The sequence below is a fragment of the Hemitrygon akajei genome, chromosome 16 (genome assembly GCF_048418815.1).
Source record: "Hemitrygon akajei chromosome 16, sHemAka1.3, whole genome shotgun sequence".
Lineage (NCBI taxonomy): Eukaryota > Metazoa > Chordata > Chondrichthyes > Myliobatiformes > Dasyatidae > Hemitrygon > Hemitrygon akajei.
In genome coordinates, this window is record NC_133139.1 from 28,706,706 (window position 1) to 28,727,926 (window position 21,221).

Genomic DNA, 21,221 nt, shown 5'->3' on the forward strand with positions numbered 1-21,221 from the left:
TTATTATATTATGTAACACCTTGAAATAAATAATTAGAATTGTTACCATCAACAATTCTTCTCCCAGAGAGTTGTGGGGGTCTTGAATGCACTGCCTCGGAAGGTAGTGGAGGCCAATTCACTGGATGCTTTCAAGAAGGAGCTAGATAGGTATCTTATGGATAGGGGAATCAAGGGATATGGGGACAAGGCAGGAACTGGGTATTGATAGTAGTTGATCAGCCATGATCTCAAAATGGCAGTGCAGGCTCGAAGGGCCGAATGGTCTACTTCTGCACCTATTGTCTATAACACTTAAGTATTAGCTAATTTAATTATTATTCAGACCAGCAGATTTTCTGGGCTGTAAGTCACAAGCATGCTGCATAAATGGAGATTTACTATATTCGCGACTTTTCCTTGTGTTTATGGCTCCTTGTCCTGCTCACACCCACCATCCCTCCCAAGTGAAGACAAACGTATTTATACTCCAAATAAGTTAACTTTCTACCTGTTTATTCTTTAACTTATTTTCTAGAGAAACATAGCCAAGGTATAATTAACGAAGAGGCAGAAGCAGTCAAGCTAGATTCATGTACATTTTAATAAATACTTTTTTTTGACAATTCCTATTTACAATTTGTACAGTTTTGGTAGGCACATTTGTAGGAGGTGACAAGCTTTTAACAAAACCTCCAGAGACAAATTAAAATGTTACACCATATAATCATTGCAGATGCAGTACTGAACCCAGTGTCTGAAAAGTTAGAGAGCTGACCTTTTAAGCTGCATTTTAGAACAGGGCTTTTCACTTGGCAAGATATGCTTCATAGAATTTCCGGTACAAAGCTGGAGATGTGCAGTTATGTTAAAATACCAATAACTATGGCTCGTTTGTTGTGTAAAGCTACTGTTGTAACTTCAGGTCACTTCAAAAGCACATTACAACCAATGAAACACTGGAAGTTTAGTCACTGCTGTGATGTCAGAAACATGGTGGCTAATTTGCAATGGCCACAGGATAGCAATGAGATAAATAACTAAATAATCACTCGTCAGCTGAGAGATAAATGCTGGCCTCAATATGGGAAGCAAACCTCACTCCCCTCCATACAATATTCTCCCTCTAGCCATGGAAACACTGAGATCCCTATTTAGTGTCCCAATGAACAGATGATAGCTCTGAACAACATAGCACTTCCTTGACACTGGCACTACATACATCATGCTCAGGATTCTGGGTGGGGTGACTTGAAGCCACCACCTCAGGTACACGGGAGCTTTACCCACTGAGGCATGGCTGACACAAACTGCTCAGCTAAAATGCATTTGGCTCATAGTGCAAAACTTCAGATGCAAATCCATGATGCATTTCCTAAAGCACTGTAAAGCCTGGATAATGTTACCTTTGCACATCTGAATAATGTCAGTGATTCCTGTTTAAAACTGTATTTCATTTGATTCAATGCATCGGCATGAAGACATACCTTTCATTCAATAACTGATAACAAATTTTAGGAGGAATGAGTGTAATAAAAATCACACATTAACAATGACTAATTTTAAACTCTCACCCGAGTAAATCAAGCCAATTCAAAACTAGCCAGGTAAATTGTTTTTACTTCAAATATCTTGATATCATCTTCCCCAATCATGCTCTTTTCAAATGCTTTATTTTTGCTGTACTTTACAGATACAGCCACTCTGTGGACATAAGAGGCCATTCATCCTCGAACGTGGAACATCAAACAATCTGCTGGAGAAACTTAGTGGGTCAAGGTGGGGGGGGGGGGGGGTGTGTGTGTGTGTGTGTGTGTGTGTGTATATCGACGCAGATATGATCAGAAAGGCTGATCATTCCTTAATCACTCCTGAACCCCACCACCACCACCATAGATGCTGCTCAGCCAGCTGAGTCCGTTCCAGTAGATTACTTAACCACTTTGTGCCCCCCGCCCCAGCATTTTAAAGTGGTCACTCTTCTAAATACAATACAGCTTACATACAGAGTTTTAGCTGAGCCAGACTTGTAGTCTCATCCAAACATCTTTCAAATTCCTTGGCCATGGAATATTCAATGTATATAGTGGATAGAATGCTGTATAAGAAAATCCAGACTTTCAATTCAAAGCAGATCTATATGACCTAATGTAAATCACGCTGAAGTCAGAACAATCTAAACACAAACCTTTCTTCTGAAACAAGTTTTTCAACTATCCTGGATTCAGAGGTTTGTAGGGAGTGATTACATGTATTGGGGCCAAGACGAGTACAAATGTAGACATTTTCACCTTTCAGAGCAGGAGTTCACCACCTTTTTTATGCCATGGACCACTACCATTAACCAAGGAGTCTGTGGATCCTAGATTGGGAACTCCTGTTTTAGAGCATAACAAAAATTTATTGGGCTACATCTGAAATTAGGATTCACAGGAAGGAGGCACCCATAAGATGTCCAACTAGTACAGAGTAGTGGCTGGAGGGGGTGCGGAAACAAACAAAACTGATGAGTGCACTTGTCAAACAGAATATGGAGTCAAAAGAGACCGCAGATGCTACAAGTGGAGCAACACACAAGATACTGGAAGAACTCAGCGGCTGAAACAGCATCTATGTAGGGGGAAGGGAGGGAAATGGACAGTAGCTGAGCCCTCCAACATCCCAAGTTAAAGATGAAGAATGTGAAACATTTGAGCAGCCAACACCATTTTCCAAATTCCTGGATGCAGAATCACACAGTGCTGAAGAATATGTAAAAACAGGAGGTGGTGCACAGAAAAAAGATGCGGCATCTTACTGTATTCAATAGATCAGTGAAATCTAACAAGTGCCAATACTACTATGACAAAATAGGCTGGTGCTTCTTCTTCAGTGTTAGTCTACCCAGAAAAATAACCTCTTCAGCACGATTCTCATTCAACATTTCTGTGTGATTGCAAGGTGATTTGCTGCCAGATAAGCAGCACTTTGTTAAGCTAGATCTTACAGAAGCAATGAAGTACGTGACAGGATTAGAGCTGTACTATGATTTTCTCCTTAAAGAAGTAAAAGGATTTTCATTTCTATAGTGCCCATGATAGCCCGGGGGCCTCCCGAAGAGAAGAAATCCTGAAGTGTATCCATAACTGCTCATTAGAAAAGCAGTCATAGTCTGCACAAGAAGTTGTAAAACTGAGCAAAGTGCTCCTGACCAGATAATGTATTTTTTTTTGTTGAGATAGGCACTAGCCCACAATATCAGGGTAATGTCCCAACTCTTCTGTGCAACAATGCCATAGGAACTTTTACATCCTCTCAAGAGGCAAACTGGGTCTTGGTTTAACATTTCACTAAGAAAAGCAGCACCTTTTACGATGCAGATTAATTCAGCCTGGTGCTGATCACTATTTTATTATGCCAAGCTGTGACAATAGCTGAAGATATGACCTCTACTGATGGGTTTGCCTAGGTTTGAAACTTGACAATCACAGTATCTGCATCAACAATTAAGCTTGCTTAAAAACTTCTAAATTAGCAAAGCTTTGAACAGGAAAATATATTTCTAAAATGCATGATTAAATTATTCCATTTAATAACACTGCTTGAACAGTTTCTCCACATGTGCAGATGGGACAGAACTAAACTCTGACAACAAGGATCAGTTAATCCAGTAGATACTCTTGAAAACAAAATTAACGTTTTGCAAAAAGCTTCAAGCAAACATAAACATAGCTTTTCATATACCAGTTATAAAAAGACAACCTCGGGAGAGGTAGATAGGATGGGTGAAAATGGAGATTTAGAAAATTACCTCAGCTGATCACTAAGCACCATTCGCAAATGTCATCCAAAGCCCATTTATGAACTTTGCTCTCCCAGCTGATAAGGGAGGGTAAAATTATTGTTGAGATCACTTAGTATTTTCTTTGAGCACCAGCTTGGGCAGACGCTTACCTGAACATAGCTAAGCAGCAATAATTACATAACTCACTATATCACCTAATTACCTTCCAACTCAATTCATTTTACCAGAGAAAGAATTTGTTACTGTGAAGAGAAGCTTTTGATCATGACAAGTTGTTTTTTCTAGTTTCTAGATCTTTGAAGTAGATTCTGTAGATTATCTACAGCTAGGTGATGTTTTGATAGAATAGACTATTGTACATTCTGAGCTGCTCCAAATCACTGGGTGTCAACATGTTGACAAACTTAGCCTAGTTTAGCTTACAGGTTACAGATAGTACAGGCAAGCACAGAAACAGACTTGGCTGTCATATCTGAAGTGGATCCCCTCACCCCACTTCCATATGAAGTACATTCTGAGAATTCAAATTCTTTATTAACCATTAGACCAGCTTTCACCATGAAATTAAACATTTCTATTGCTAATGCAAGTACAAATCGTAACTTCAGAAGCAATGGCATTTCAAAGCTAGTATTTAGTTGGACCGTACTTAATGTTTCCAAAATCCTGAATCTGAGAACCCAGTGGGAATTTTCACAGTCCCATACATCCACTGATACAGCAAATCATCACATAAAAGTTAGTGAGGGTCAACAAGCTGGATAGCCCAAACCAGAATGACATGTCCTCCATCAGCATCTTAGACAATGGAGTTCAACAGCAGTCATCATGTGGGGTTGAGCACAGGATGATTTTATAACCCTGTGCTCACACACTATTTTATGCATGAACAGATCAACTGCAGCCCTATGTTCTTCAATTCTAATCTCATTGTAGACCAAACACCGGAACCAAAATATGGTGGGCTCCACAGCCATCTTGCTTTGACCAATTAAAAGTTCTATGATGCTTGAAGTGCTTATTACCATCAAGTTCCCACATTTATCTACCAGCTTCCAATGAAGGCAAGTCCAAATACGCTCAGCCACTGCCCAAACTCTCACTGGGCAGCATACGAAGAACGGCTGAAACATTTTAAATATACATCTTTTGGTGCAAAGTACACCAACCCTGAAAAGGCTTCAAAAATAATGCCCGCCTTAGACCAGTTCTAAAATAGCACACATATTAAGGCCAATTTGACTGGCGCACAAGAAAAATCTAAAGATAAATTGTAATATTGTTTGGCATATGTAGATATCTAATATAATTCTATAATGTCACTATAAACTTTTACAGTAAATGTTACACAAACTTGTTGAACTTTAGTGTACTGTTACAAGTACAATTATCCTTTGAGGTCTATAATAACCTCCCAGTGCCCACATTGGAGCATCAAAGCTTATTATCCCATCAGATTTTAATCGTCATATGGGTAATTAAATACTAATCAAAAGTCATAATTTGTCAATTTAAAGTGTTTTTTTGTTGAACATGTCCATTTTCTACAACCTGGTGGCAAGCAAACTATTTGCTTTGGACCCTTGCTGGATATTGCATCATCGTGTTTCTATCTCCTTCAAGAAGCTTTCCCTCAGCACACCCTCCCCCCCCCAAAAAAAAAGTCATTTACAGCTTGTAATAGTCAACAGGGCACAATTTTAAGTTTTTCTTGGTATGTAACAGAGTTATGTAATTAAAAATAATTGAAACCTGTTTCAGTCATTAAAGGTCTGGTGTTTGTGATGAGACACTTAGCTACAGCACATCAGCTCTTTCAAAACCATTAGTAAAGTCTAGAGTACTTGGGGGTGAACAATTGTGTTGCACAAAATATATTATGATTGTTAAGTTTTCACAGGGATTCCCCACAAATATCAACAACTAAATTACTTCTATATACTTGCAATGAGAGAGGGGAGTAGAGGAAAAACACTGACTGACCTTATGGTAAAGATTCAATAGCTTTCGCACCATTTCTTAAGTAGGCCAATTAGCCTTTCATAGAGAAAATCACCATCACTAGCTTACACAAACGTAGCTTCAATGTCCTCTCTCCCACCTCCCCTCTAATTAACTTCAAAATATAAAAGTACAAAACAGAAAATGAATTTTACAATCGCTATAAAAATGGCAAATGAAAACAATGGCACTGTTAATAACAGAACCAGATGCTGGAGATAGCGGAGGCACATGCCAAGAGAGCTCTGTGGGTGAATTTCTTTCTTTCAGCAGCACTTCATATTGCAAATGACCTGCAGTCTGAATCAAAAGTGCACAAAGAAGAGCAGGGTAGTTACAATGTAGCTGTGCAGTGTATTGGAGGGGGAGAAATGGCTATTCTGAAAATGGTGATAGCACACTAGGACATTTCCAGCACAGGAAGCATTGATAATTATTGTATCAGCTCATCCTCGACAAAACATGCATCTTGTTTTCTTTACAATGATTACTCAAATGCACATTTACCCTTGATAATTCTGAACTGCCAGTATTCAGGTTGACCAGAGGGTCTTAATGGCTTACACTTTACAAGCCATGCACACTTTCTCATAGTTCACTCAAACGACAATGTCCATGGTGAGAGTTGAATAATTTGAACACAGGGGCGAGTGGTCATGAACGTAGAGGCAAACATGTTCCTCCCCACCAGCTGTTACATAGCAGAGTAACTAGGAAGAGAACTCAGCCTAAACTCTAATACCAGTGCAATTGAACCTCACAGTATAAAACATTACTTAAGACTTGTATGGTAGTCTACAAGAATCTGTCAAAGGGAGCTCGTAGAAAAATAGGTTGATGTTAGACTGAAACAGATTGGTATACCATGAAACTTTCATTCAACTCAGGGCTATGTATAACTTGGTATAAAAATCCAAATGGTTTTTGAATTCATTAGTTATCACAGTGGATTACAATTGCTCTTAAAGTTAGGGGAATTAACCAAGGTACACATCATCCTCCAAAGGCTGTCTACTGGAACAGCAGTTTCTACTCCTGAACCACTGACAAGCAAAATGACTCACAATTATTGCGAATCAGATCGCGCTAGACAGAGTGAGCAAGTGCAGGAGCTGGAGGCAGAGAGAACAAGCAAGGTGTGAGTTACTCATCCATCCTTTGTCAACTACTTTTAGACCAGAGAGTTTCTACAGTACAATATGGTGAATTGGTGTTTCTGACGTGATTGAGAAAAGTGATTACAGCCAACTCTAACGAATGGTGTTGATTGGCTTGGGAATCAGTTGTTTGTACGGCTTCCTTTTCCTGCCTCCCTCAAAAAAAATAACGAGACTGATCAGAAACTGGAGTTTCTGCACAGTACCAAATGGGGCACTTGACTTGTTCACCAGCTCCCTCTGCCTTCTTCCTCATACCTTCTGGATTTCCACAATGAATGACTGGAAACACTAATTCACCATAAGGGAAAGCTCACCAGGTTGGGAAAAGTTATCAGTGGATGAATCTCAGTACCAACAGGAAACCAAAATGAGTAAGTACCAAGTGTATACAAGTGGAAGACAGCAACAGAGCTGTTCATAGTGCCATCCAAATAAGTGGTACTGATTAGAGACTATGGTTCAAATACCAATGTGCTGCTTTAAAAAGCATTAGATATTTACGTATAGACCAAAAAGCCAGTATTAGCATACACATCTAATACACACCATTCCCACCCAAAACTTCTACGTTTGCCCCGCCACTCCGTTTGGTTACCTTTCACTAATACAGACCTACAGCAGATTGTCAGATATCTGAATTCAGAACTGTCCGAATTTGTACAGTGAGAAGAAATTTTAAATGGATCTTTTTGCTATTTTTGTAAATTTCAGTGGCATTATAACCAAGCTTGTGGCCACCTACAAGATGATATTTCTGGGAAGCCCCAATAATAGCACTATGTGGAAAAAAAAACATTTGTGTATAAGTAGCACAGCAACTTGCCAAGCTATTGTAACAGACTTCTGGTGTCTTGCACAAGGCATTAAAAAAATGAAATCCTGCATTTACGGGATTTGGAGATCATACCTAATGACAAACAACCCAAGATTTTCCAGACTCCAATAAGTTGAACAGGTGGAGGACCAGAAGGCATTATGAGAAAACCAGTTTTTAAACTTTAAATCAATAGATGTAACTCTGAACTGAATAACTCAGAGAAAGTATCAGTATTTCTGAACTGAAAACCTTGGGTCAACAGCCATGTCTGACCTCCACGTCCATCTCGAGCTGCACTAGATAGGCAGCTCTTCACCATTATACACAACTGTCTTGTAATAAGGGTTCCTTTCCATCCGGGCTTGTGCTCTGTGGACTGTGCGTATGACCCTGGGACCCATTATTGTGTTTTTTCCAGCTGCCAGAACGCAGAGGGAGACCGCTATGTTCAGGGATGAACAAGGCAACCAGCAGAGAAAGCAACACCGAGCATGCTCCAAAGAGAAAAGGAGGTCCTGGGATTATGGTGCTCTGAAAAGAACAAGGAGAAAAAAGGGGTCAGTAGAACTATATGTTACCAACTTAACAATATTCTTTATAAACATTTTGTTTCAATATCCTTGTTACGTGTGTTTACTAGGGGATGCACAATTAGAAAGTAAATAATGAACTTTTACATTTAAAACATATAATACTGAGATCCAGCTGTGAAGTACTTGAAACTGCAGTGACTTTAGCATGCAAATATGAACAAGTAGACTTCTGCAAGTTGCTGTCTCACATGGTTACAATACGAATTAGCTGATCTGACTTAAGTGGTGATGACTGAGCAAGATACAGAATGCAAAACACCTTGCGTTCAACTGTTTCATCACAAAGCTCTGCAATTTCAAGTAAATTAAATGGATGCCAAATGGAGTCAAGTATTGCGGCACCAAATTCCATCAGTTTTCTTGCAGTCAGGCCTGTTGGAAGTGACTCAAATCATTTAATAATGACGAAGCAGGAAGATATGCAAGTTTTTAGGGCATCTATACTTCTGTGAATACATTAGATTGAGTGTATTCAAACACTTCAACAATTACTCTCCCCAAAAATAAAATACTGCAGATGCTGGAAACATTGAATAGGTTAGGATGCATTTGCAGGGAAAGAGAAACATTTTCAAGTAGATGATCCTTCTAAACAATCATCAAACCGAAATGCTAACTTTGTTTCTCTTTCCATGGATGCGGCTCAACAGAGGATTTCTAATATTTCATTTTTTTTTCATTACCACCGCTCTTAAATACTTATTTAAAACCACAAGGCCCAGAATATTTAATCAGTTTTCCTTTTCCCTTTATTTTTGCTGCCATTCTGGTATATACCCTTGCATATATGCAATGGGTTGATACACTCTCTGAGGCAAAGCTCTCAAAGGACAGACAGAATATACAAGCTGAGGCCTAAGTAGTGTTCTATAAAGTGTAACTTGGTTTATATACCATACAACTACTTGTAAAGGTAAAAGTCCCATGCAGCCTTCTTTTTAAAGAAAACGTTACAGGCTGACTATAGTGGATATATCTGACAGACATGCATAGACAAGGAAATTTTCCTTACCTCATCAGTGGGATTCTGCATGTTCCCTTTTGGAACTTTACCAGGGTTATCAACATCTTCCATTTCATTTAGTTCCACGTGGAAAAGGTAGAATACAAATCCATACAGTGCTGGACCAAGACCATTACAAAGCCCACGAATTCCAGTAATCATTCCTTGTACAACTCCTGCAGAAACAGGGAAAGATCAACTCAAATATATAACAATTAAAAACTTCATATTAAAGCCATTGTTTTCTAATGAAGGAATGAAAATTTACTTTCTGAAATTGCACCCAGTAACCTTACAATTGTTCTAGCAATTGTCGAAATAATAAATATGTCCCACGTTCCTTTCAATAGATGTTGTCTGACCTGATGAGTTCCTCCAGCAGTTTGTGTGTTATGCTCATGCCCTTGATACATACTACCACAAGAACAATACAGGCTACTTAACTTCTCTAGCACATTTTCTTACGACCTCCAGAGACAAAGCATCAATTACTGGTTGTAGAACAAGTCTAAATTTCTCCTGCCCATTCACTTGTGCACATTTCCCCTAACTGTATAGTTAAAAAATTTAGATCATGCCTTCTCAATCCTGGTATCCCCACCCCACCAGTTCAAATCATTCAATGGTGAGAATAGTTTCCTTCCTTCATTTCCTACAGAAACACTGGAACTTCCCTGTGGATATTTTCCATAAATGGTAGTAACACTGCACTACCATATCCATTGACCATGTTTCTAAGTAAGGTGTTAACAGGTTGATTGGCTATAAAAGGCAACACAGCTAATATTGAACAGTGATTGGAGACAGAAGCTTTGTGTATTTTCATTGACTACTGCATTTCTTTGTTCTACAGTGAATGCCTACAAGAAAATGAATTTCAAGGTACTATATGGTGACATATACATGCACAGATAATACATTTTCTTTGAACTTTGAAGCCAGAGTGACTTCTTCCACCCTTGCTTGCCTACAACTTACTGTCAATGCAATCAGCGTCAATGTACTGCCATCCAACTACACAGCCCAAACATTCACCAGGTTCCTCAAATTTATGGATTCTTTACAGGGACTTACAATAAAAAAAAACAGCAAAAAAAAACTTCTCACATTCACCTGATCGGAATACAGGCAAGCAAGGCACAAAGAATGACATATTTGCTTGCTGGCAATGTTTAATTACATCAAGTTATTCTGATTGCAACTTCAGGAAGTTTTAAAAATAGTTTGGTCTAGACAGGGTGCAGTTTGGAGACAATGGAAAATTCCTACCTTGCTGATCTGGGTCAGCATTCCGAGAAACAAGGGCACTGACTGCCGGGAAGGTGATGCTGGACATCGCAGCCACAGCACCTGCTGCCCACATCATCCTGCAAGAACAACACAGAAGCATTTAGTGTATCAAATGGTAAACACTGGAACAACTAGCCAGTATAATTTAAGTGCCCCACTCCTCAGACAGCAAACATGACCCATAAGACATAGGAGCAGAATCAGGCAATTTGGCTCATCAAGTCTGCTCTACCATTCGATCAGAGCTGATCTATTTTGCCTCTCAACTCCCTTCCCCTGCCTCCTTTGACAGCTTTACTAAGAACCTATCAACCTCTGCTTTAAATATACCCAATGTCTTAGCCTCTACAGCCATCTAATGGCAATGAATTCCACAGATTCACCACTTTCTGGCTAAATAAATTCCTCATCTCTCTTCTAAAGGGATGAACTTGTATTCTGAGTTCGTGCCCTTTCGACCCAGACTCCCCAGAGACAGGAAACATCCTCTCCATATCCACTCTGTCTAGGCCTTTCAATATTTAATATGTTTCAATCAGATTCCTCCTCATACATTATTCCTTTAATTCACAGGTTCATTTTCATGAACCTCCTCTGGACCCTCTCCAATGCCAGCACATTCTTAGAGAAGGGGTCCGAAAATGCTTACAACACTCCAAGTGCAGTTTGACTAATGCCTTGTAAAGACCCAGCATTACTGTTAACATTGCATTTGCCTTCCTTTCCACCAACACAACCTGCAAGTTAACCTTTAGGGACTCCCAAGTCCCTCAGCATTGCCGATTTCTGAATTTGCTCCCCATTTAGAAAAAAGTCTGTGCCTTTACTTCTTCTCCCGAACTGCATGACCATACACTGTATTTCATCTGCCAATTTCTTTGCTCATTCTCTTAACCTTTCTAAGTCCTTCTGCAGACCCATGGAAACAGATACAGAAGCTAGTTCCAGGAGTACAAGAAGTGAATCAGCTTTAGGCACCTGTACTGCAGCATGGCAAGCAGCAACTCAGTGCCATTGCATGTGAAAAAGTCAAGTGGAAAAGCAGCTGCAGGATGACTACTACATTTCCTAATAACCTGTGAACCTGTGCATTTACATCAATATCCTATTGTAAGAAAAATAGGCCAAGTCACGAAACTTAGTTGTACTCAAACAACTGATTTTCACACAGACGATAAAACTACCATGCTTCATTAACCACTACTCGATGTAACATGTTTAAAAACCACTTGAGTGAACACAAGTATTATAAAAAGAACAACTTCATTTATTTAGAGGTTTGTAGGTTTTTAAGGAACATTCTCACTACTGTTATCATCACTCAATACTCTGCATGCAGCAGTGAAATGTACTTAGGCAAGCTAATTGTTCCATTTACACTGTTCAGCTGGCAGTACTTCATCACTTTAATTTTGTACAGCTGGTTTGTACCAGATTAAAGAGCTGTGATTTAAACCCAACAACTCCCAAGGCTTTTTGTTGTCATGGCAAATACTAGCAAGTAGTTTTGCTCTGTTCTTTGACCTCGGGGGAAGAGAGCTAGGAGCAGGTGGTTTTGGCTGCGTGAGAAAATCAGATGTGAAAGGAAAAGGATGGGGAGGCCTGGGATGGAGAAAGCAAATAGTACATTTATTGTACTGCAGGCAATCAGCACACTTACAAGGATACTAAAGCAAACATAAGTTTTATGTACAGATATATAGAAAACAGAAGTTGACTACTCTGCTCTATTCCACCATACAATAGCTGCTCATCTATTTCAATAACCAGTTTGTTCCTTCTTCCCATATCCTTTTATTCCCCTTCATTATTAAGAGATACATCTATTGCTTTCTTCTGATTTAAGATGGCACTACTGAAAGTGGGTGACAGCTTACTGGCAGTTTTCAAAGCAAGAAATATGACTAAGTAGTGTATTAATAATACATTTTATGTGGAAAATTGTGGTAAACGATCACTGTGAACTATGAAGAGGGGAGTGAGGCCGATCTGTGGGTCGAGGCGTGCAGGTTGAGACTGATTCACAGCGAGGATGATGCATGTTTGAGATGAAATTGGAGTCAAAGATGGTGTTGGAGACAGTGAAGCAAAGAAAAATTGGAGAGGGTTGAAATGAGGTTGGATCCATGTAAGTGCCAGGCCGATTTGAAAACATCAAGTACAGGCCAGCCCAGAGCGTCTCATAAGACCATCAGACATAGGAGCAGAATTAGGCCGTATGGCCCATCGAGTCTGCTCTGCCATTCAATCATGGCTGATCCTTTTTTTCCCCATCTTCTCCTCAACCCCAGCCCCCAATCAAGAACCTAACAATCGCTGCCTTAAATACACCCAATGACCTGGCCTCCACAGCTGCACGTGGCAACAAATTCACCACTCTTTGGCTAAAGAAATTTCTCCACATTTGTTTTGAAAAGGTGCCCCTCTGAGGCTATGCCCTCTTGTCCTAGACTCTGCCACCATGGGAACATCCTTTCCACATCTACTCTGTCTAGGCCTTTCAACATTTGAAAGGTTTCAATGAGAATCTCCCCTCATCCTTCTGAATTCCAATGAGTACAGACTCAGAGCCATCAAACATTTCTCGTATGATAATCCTTTCATTCCATTGCAATGGAGTCTGGTCCTAGTGCTAGAGTCGACCCGGCCCTTGGACAATTTAAACGCTGGAATAGATGGACTAAAAAGGCAGGGTGTGGGGACTGGAGGCAAGGATCAGAGCAGGTTCTGCTCCACGACATTTTACTCCACTCTCATCAGGGCTGAGGCTGTGTCGTGCTCCAGCTGCTCTATCTACAACCTCTGCAGTGATTTACCCCACTGTATGATGAAATGACACTGAGGCTATGGACCTACTTTGGGTTTATGGATTCAATTTTGTTCTGAATACTGATGCTTGCTGTACTGTTTGCATGATTTGCTTTTCTCTTTCTGCACATTGGTTGTTGTATTTTTAAATTGGGTTTTTTCGGGTTTCTTGTTTTGTGGCTGCCTTTGAGCAGACAAATCTCAAGGTCGTATAATTTATACATACTTTGATAACAACTGTACTTTGAACTTTGAATGTACTTAATGACTTGGCCTCCACTGTCTTCTGTAATAAAGAATTCTAGAGATTTACTTCCCTCTAAGGTTCCTTCTGATTTTGGTTCTCACTGGTAATAACCTAAGGCCAGGGAGTACTCAAAATCTCTAACCTTTGGAAACATCCTCCTTGTATTTATTGCCTAGTTCTGTTACAACTTTTTAGATTTCTCTATGATCCCCTCATTCTTCTAAATGCCAATAAATACAGGCCCAACTGATGCATTATCCCCATAGCAAGAACATTCTTCCACAATTCAGGTAGCTAAAAATACGGTACAGAACTCAGTAACTATCACAATACTCCAAATCTAGTCTCACTATGTATTGCTGCAGTAAGGCATCCCTACCCTGATACTTATATCTGGAATAAAAAGGACACCGAGTCACTCCACTATGTGCAGCTTGCACGGGTGAAATATGTTAATTCCAAAAGGGCAGAAAGGAAGAAATTAAAGGAATTGTACTAATGTAGAACTAGTGGCAAATATATTTAATGGTTTCTATTAACATATTTAATGGCAGCTTTAAGTACAATTTAGGTATTTGAGAAACTTTTTAACCTAGAGCAGAAAGAACATGAAAATGTTTCCCCACGGCAAACAGAGAAACATTTTAAATGCTAGATAAACTTCCAAAGGAGGCAGGGATTGAAATGGAGAGTGCAAGCATGTGGAAAATAGTGCTAACTTAGATGTTGCAACTTTGTGACATGCAGAGATCGTGATGTTGTGAGCCTTCATGGTTTAGCCCAACAACAGAAAACTGACCAAGTTATCAACTAGACAAAAAAAAGCACCTAGGAATATGGGAAACATTAGATGCCAGTTAGGACTTTGATATACTGACAGTACAGTAAAAGTCTACTCTAATGTATTGCGTAATGGTGATCCGAGTTTTGAAATCACCTCACCGAGTGGTGTGGATGTCAGTGCAGAGAGTGTAACCTGTATTAGATTTAGGAGAACTCATCCAAAAAAGACAGGTGTTTTCCATCCCTAGCAACATTCGACAATGTTTGGTAAGTACCTGTAAAAGTATTCAGCCCCCAAACTTTTTTTCACTTAAGTATTACAACCAGGAATTTAGATCAAATTAACTGAGAATTTTTTCATGAATTACATGCTCCTCCCACCCCACCCTCCACCCCAACAGCAGAGCCCAGAAAACAGGAAAATACACAGCATGAAAAACAAAAAATTCAAAAACTTAAATGTCAGCAGTTCAAAAATATCTATCCCCCTTTGCTTAGTTGAACCATCTCTCGCAGCTATTTCAGCCGGTAGTCTTTAGGATAAGTCTATCAGCTTTGCACAACATGGAGCAAGATTTGAATCAGAATCAGGTTTATTCACCAGCATGTGACATGAAATTTGTTAACTTAGCAGCTGCAGTTCAATGCAATACATAATCTAGCAGAGAGAAAAGAATAAAAAAAATAGAACATAATAATAATAAATAAACAAGTAAATCAATCACATATATTGAATAGATTTTTAAAAAAGGTGGAAAAAAATACTGTATATTAAATAAAAAGTGAGGTAGTGTCCAAAGCTTCAATGTCCACTCAAGCTTTGCCAGGTTAGTAGGGGAGTGGGCCGGAGACAGTAATCTTGCTTGAAATGCTCGATCAGGTTAAGGTCAGTACTCTGATTGGCCCACTCAAGATCATCAATTTTCTTCACTCAATGTCACTCCATGGTTACTCTGACATTGTGCTTTGGGTCATTGTCTTGCTGAAAGACAAACTTCCTCCCTAGTTTAAGCCTTCTGGTTGAGGTTAGTAGGTTTTTATCTAGGATCTCTGTATTTAGTAGCATTCATCTTCCCCTCAATCCTGACCAGATTCCCAGTCCTTGTGCATGATATTACCTCCACCATGTTTTACAGTAGGGATGGTGTTACCTGGCTGATGCGCAATGTTAACTTTACGCCACACATACCGCTTTATGTTGAGGTTCAAGAGTTCAATTTTAGTCTCATCCAACCACAAGAGCTTTTTCCACATCTTTACAGTATCTTCTAAGTGATACTTTGCAAAGTTTTTATGAGCAAGGATATGCTTTTTTTCTGTCAGGGCTTCTTCCTTGCCACTCCTCCATAAATACTCTTTTTGTGCAAGGCCTTAGAGATTGTGGAGCCATGAACTTCATCTCCAGTTGCAGCACACTCAGAGTGACTGTTGGCATCACAGTAGTCTCTTACAATTGCCATTCTCCTCCAGTGACTAGGTTTGGAAGGAAGGCCTGACCTAGGCAGTGTGGCGTGGTTTCATTTTTCTCTTTCATGATGGACTGTACTGAGCCATGAGATATGTTCAGTGCCTTTGAGTTGGTCCTATATCCTCCCCCACATTTGTGTATCTCCATTATCATTTCCCTGACTCTCTTGAATGCTCATTCCTCTTCATTCTGGTTAGGATAAGTTAGAGTAATTACAAAGGGGATGAATACTGTTTCAGCCTCACAATTAGTTTTAATTTTTAGTAAATTGTTACCAGGTTTTGGAATTTTTCTTTTGAATTGACATGAGGTAAAATGTTTTGTAGATAAAAAAAAAATCCTACCTGAATATATGTGAAATTTAGCAAGTGGGACGGTAAAATGTGAAAATGGTTCTGGGAGCCTGAATACTTTTTCAAGGCACTATACACAATACACTTTGAGAAGTTAGTATCACTTTTCCTTTCCTTATTCCTATTTTACCTGCTGGTCTCGTTGATAGCCAAGACCTTAATGAAAGAACACAGCTGAGCTTATTGAATGCTGTTAATGACTTGTAGCGCAAATTAAAAGTGGAAAAAACAAAATTGATTAGCAAGATACTACAAGTTTAGAAGTGTTATAAACCACTTTGTCTGGTAGCAGTTGCTTTAGCTTGTTTTTGCTTTTTTGGGGTTAGCATTGCTCTTCTTCAAGATGATCTTGCTATTTTATACAACAATCAACATATTCAGTGCTACTATTAAGAGCTTTTAAAACACTTATCATTCCATCATTTGATTTCTTAATTTCCCTATTCCACCCCTACCTTGACTCACAGGTTTCTGCACCTTACTTTTCACGTTCTGGAAACTCATGTTTCTGGGAATAACGCCATCTTAAATTGCACCAAATCTCTACCAATCATCACAATGTTTGCTGATCAACTCTGCACACAGAAGCAATGCTTCAGTGTAAATTTCTCATCCCTTACATATCCCCGTGACCTACTTTGAGCTCTGCAACATTCTTAAATCATGGCCAGCTCACTTCTTTAACCATGATCAAGTTTAATTGATCCACTGGAAGATGGACAATTCCTTCAGCCACTGGTGCCACAAGATCAGAAAACCCTTCCCTAAGCCTCTATCATTGAGATGGCAATTAAAACCTAGTTCTTTAGTCAACCTTTGTGGCCGAATATTGATTGAATGGACTCTGGAAACATTTAAGTACTTTAAATCTTTTTTTTTGTAAAACAAGGAAATTACAAATGAAAGAATCATACATTACTCTTCCATGAATAAACACCTGCATCTGATATTACTCCAGTAAATACAACACTTCAGGTTATTTAGTTCATCAGGACTATCAGCTATTGATGAGCCATCCCATTGCTGCTCTTTCCTGAGTTATCATCTCCTCTACAGCATCTCTTTTACTGGATCCAAGAATTTTATATTAAAATACAATATATTATATACAGTACATCTTACATGCCTATCTTCTATGAAGACTGCAGAAACAAAACTGATCGCTTTTTTTAAAAAAACAGCGCAGCTCACACAAACTACTTTGTAATAAAGAGTATATTGATCAATACTTCAGATGACACAGAAAACTTACCAGGGCTGGGACCCAAAGCCATACCATGCCAGCTGGAGAATTTGGAAGCCAAGGCCCAGGAGAATAGTGTTCTTATGCCCTATTGACCTCATAAGGACACCTAGCACCACAGTCTGCAAGTAAAAATACAAGAAAAATGAACATTTGAGCAATAAAAAAAAACATCAGAATGATGGGAAAACAAATCAACTTCAGCACAATTCCTCCATTTCCTTCAGCGTTATCTCATTCAATAATGGATTTAAACACTAAATTAAATGGATCACAGTAAACATAATGCATTTCAAATACAACTTTCACAAGCAGCAAATACGTACTTGAGCTAAAATGGAAAGGATCCCCACAACTGCAATAAAAGCAGCTACAGTTTCTGAGGAAAATCCAATTACCTAGAGAACAAAAAAGCACAATAAATAGAACAAGAAACATAGCTTCCATGTACTTACAGTGTAAAAAATGACCATCAGACTGATGTTTGTATTCTACACAAACCCCTTGCCACCATTCCAGATCCAGAAGAGAAAAGGGGCAAGATTATTTAAGTGTATATCTATATCTCCTTAAATGCCTACACACTGCCCAGATCACCCAGTCCACAGACTACAATTTCTACATTTTAACCAATCTCCTGCAAACAAGACTCCTTCAGTAAAAATTAAACAAAATGCTGAAGAGATAAACAAAGGCTGAAGCAGTGGATATTTTGAAGCCCAACAATGCACATGACACTTACCACTTACTACCTTGTTGTTAAATAGCTCCAACCTGGGGTCCATGGACCCCTTGGTTAATGGCAGGAATCCATGGCATAAAAAGGTTGGGAACTCCTGATATAGACATTGTTTTCTCCTCTGTTCCCAGTAGTCCTGTCTTATACTAAAAATCAGCCTTCCTCCAATTTAGAACCCTCTCTCAAGGGCAACCTTAACTTTTCCCATGGCTACCTTTAAGCTTACTATTGTTTCCAATGGGTTCTTGAACAGATAATTCTATCACTTGTACATGCATGTTCCCTAACATAAGGTCTACTACTGCCCAATGTCTACTTCTTTTAAAACACTATTGATGCATTTCTTAATACAAGATGGACTCTTGACTTCAGTCTACCTCATCATGGCCTTGAACAATGTCTGCACTTGTACTGTAACACTACAGTCTTCATTCTGTTATTGCACCTCCCTTGTGCTGCCTTGATGTATCAATGAGACAAAATAGTCTGTATTGATTGGTGCAAAACAAAGTTTTATCACATCAGTAAATGTGACAATAATAAACAAATTTTAAAATTCCACCCTTTCCAAGCCCTATGCGTTAAAGCCACCAAACTCACTACAGGGAAAGCTATCCTATTACTAAAACCTTTTTGCTTTTGCCCTTCTGAAATTTACTTGCATACCAGCTCTAATTCCATCTGACTACTGGGAAGCCTCAATGCGCTCACCCCTTCCTTATTCCCAAGTTTTACCAAATTGTGACATCATTAGTATTACTGTAATGCTTTATTTCTTTTTAAGTCACTAAAACCCTTCGTGTAAAAGGGAACTTCTGGAAGACCTTCAAAATTTCAGTAGATAACAAATCATTTCATAAAATACATTTACCAAAGACAGTTGCTAAAATGCCAGTCAACGAATGTCTAAAAACCTTGGTGGAATCTTTGATCAATCTGTTTTTGCTGAGGCTGGAAAGCCAGGTAGAATTAAGAAAGCAGGTTGCTATTCTCCATCAGGGACATTAGCGAAACAGATGCAGTCTCATCAAAAAGGTGCTAATCCATCATTCCATCAGTAATCAAAATTGAAAATTCAGCCTATATTTGAAGCTCAAAGTTGGATCTTTATCCTCAAAGCTTTCAACTCAGATGATGCTAATAGCCTCTGTACTAAGCCATGCAATTAAAAAGACCATCAGCAGCTACACTGACTGGAAACTGCTTGCACACCAGTGATAAAAGCAATATAATGTCCAACACAAATTGAAACTGATAGATAATTTTGCAAACAATTATCTAGTATTGATTACAGCCCATTTTGGAAACATTACTTCAAATTCATCACACCCAGTTCACTCATTTGTGTTCTGAAGATCAACCAATTGAAACATTAACTCTGCTTCTATGGTTAATGGTATTTTCTATTTTTATCTCTACATTCCTGTTAATGCATTTTGAAAAAGGTGGTTTTACCATTTCTAGCAATGACTCACAAGTTAACAAATTGGCACCAAATCATATCAAAAGTGTTGTAAAAACATTGATTTATTAAATACATGGCTATATAGTTAATTCCAACAGAGCTCTAACATTGACAGCATTCCAGTTGGTTACTCGAATAATATCAATATTCAATAAATTAAATTGTGAACAAAATCTATTTCAAGAGTCTGGATGAAACACTGTGCATTAAAACAAAAGGTTCATGTGTCATACTGTCCTACAAACCAAGGATGCAACCTTGTTACTCTGTTACTGAGTGGGTGTATCAATTTCAACCACATCATCTGTGAAAAAGACTGCGACTGCATATCAAGTCTACTGTATTACCTTCAGAGGGGAAAACAGATGGGCAACAGTAAGAACAGAAGCTGGTTTGTATAGCATTATCCTGACAAATGGGACATCTAGCTACAGAATTAGTGAGATGAAGCTGGAGTGCACAAATAAAATGTATAATTAGTGCACAAATCCACCGTTACAAAACTTAAGAGCTTTATTGGACTACTTTACCTGTCTGAGATAAAGAAAGAAGCTGGAATACTGGCCTGCTTCAGGCAGGTACGATAGAAATACTGTAATACAGATCAGCAGGACAGTTGAATCCTGACCCACTTTCTTCAGAGACTAGAACAAAATGAGAAGAAATACAACTCAGTGAAAATGACAAACTGAGCCAAAGGATCCTGTTCTACTCCACATGAATTTCAAAATTACTGGGGGTAGGGTTACAAATATCAACAGCACTCAGAAAAAATCAGCACCTTGTACACTTCTTTCCTGTTTCCAATCCCCACTCTCGAAGACACATACTTGTCAAAAATCACTTAAACAAGACTCAGCTGAGTTCAAGTGCTTGAATATCACCCACTTATGTACAACATAGCACTTTCCCTTCTTGGTGTCAAGAGGACAAACAAACACTCAATAGCAAATGAATTAATTGATCTTTTTTGGGTTGGTGATGAAGATGAGAACACCTGAAAGCATTTTAAAGAGGTAACAAATTGGACACGTTCTCATATTCAGTTGCTGAAGACGGCAGACAAAAAAGGGAAGGCAAGAACAAGAGAAAATCTGCAGATGCTGGAAATCTGAGCAACACACACAAAATGTTGGAGGAACTCAGCAGGCCAGGTAGCATCTATGGAAAAAAAAACTGTTAACGTTTTGGGCCGAGATCCTTTGGTAGGACTGGAGAAAAAAAGCTGAGGAGTAGATTTAAAAGGTGGGGGAGGGGTAGAGAAACATTAGGTGATAGGTGAAACCTGGAGGGCAGAGGGATGAAGTAAAGAGCTGGGAAGTTGATTGGTGCTAGAGATAGAAGGCCAGGGAAGAAAGAAGATGGGGGGACGGGGAGGAGAGCCAGAGGGAGGCAATGGATGGGCAAGGAGATAAAGGTGAGAGAGGGAAAAGGGATGGGAAATGGAGAGGGGGGTGGGTGGGAGGCATCACCGCAAATTTGAAAAAT

General features: G+C 39.1%; 1 protein-coding gene across 3 annotated transcripts in view; it reads right to left on the minus strand.

Annotated features, from left to right (window-relative positions):
* Positions 1-565: 565 nt before the first annotated feature.
* LOC140739900 (hippocampus abundant transcript 1 protein-like) overlaps positions 566-21,221 on the minus strand; it is a 72,688-nt gene continuing 52,032 nt past the window's right edge. For all 3 annotated transcript variants that reach the window (XM_073068558.1, XM_073068560.1, XM_073068559.1), the window contains exons 7-12: positions 20,264-20,377; positions 17,856-17,927; positions 17,539-17,651; positions 10,607-10,704; positions 9,347-9,513; positions 566-8,272 (exon numbers count right to left, since the gene is read on the minus strand). In XM_073068558.1, coding sequence (XP_072924659.1) covers positions 8,060-8,272; positions 9,347-9,513; positions 10,607-10,704; positions 17,539-17,651; positions 17,856-17,927; positions 20,264-20,377 — 777 coding nt within the window. In that variant the 3' untranslated portion in view covers positions 566-8,059. The remainder of the gene's footprint in view (positions 8,273-9,346; positions 9,514-10,606; positions 10,705-17,538; positions 17,652-17,855; positions 17,928-20,263; positions 20,378-21,221) is intronic.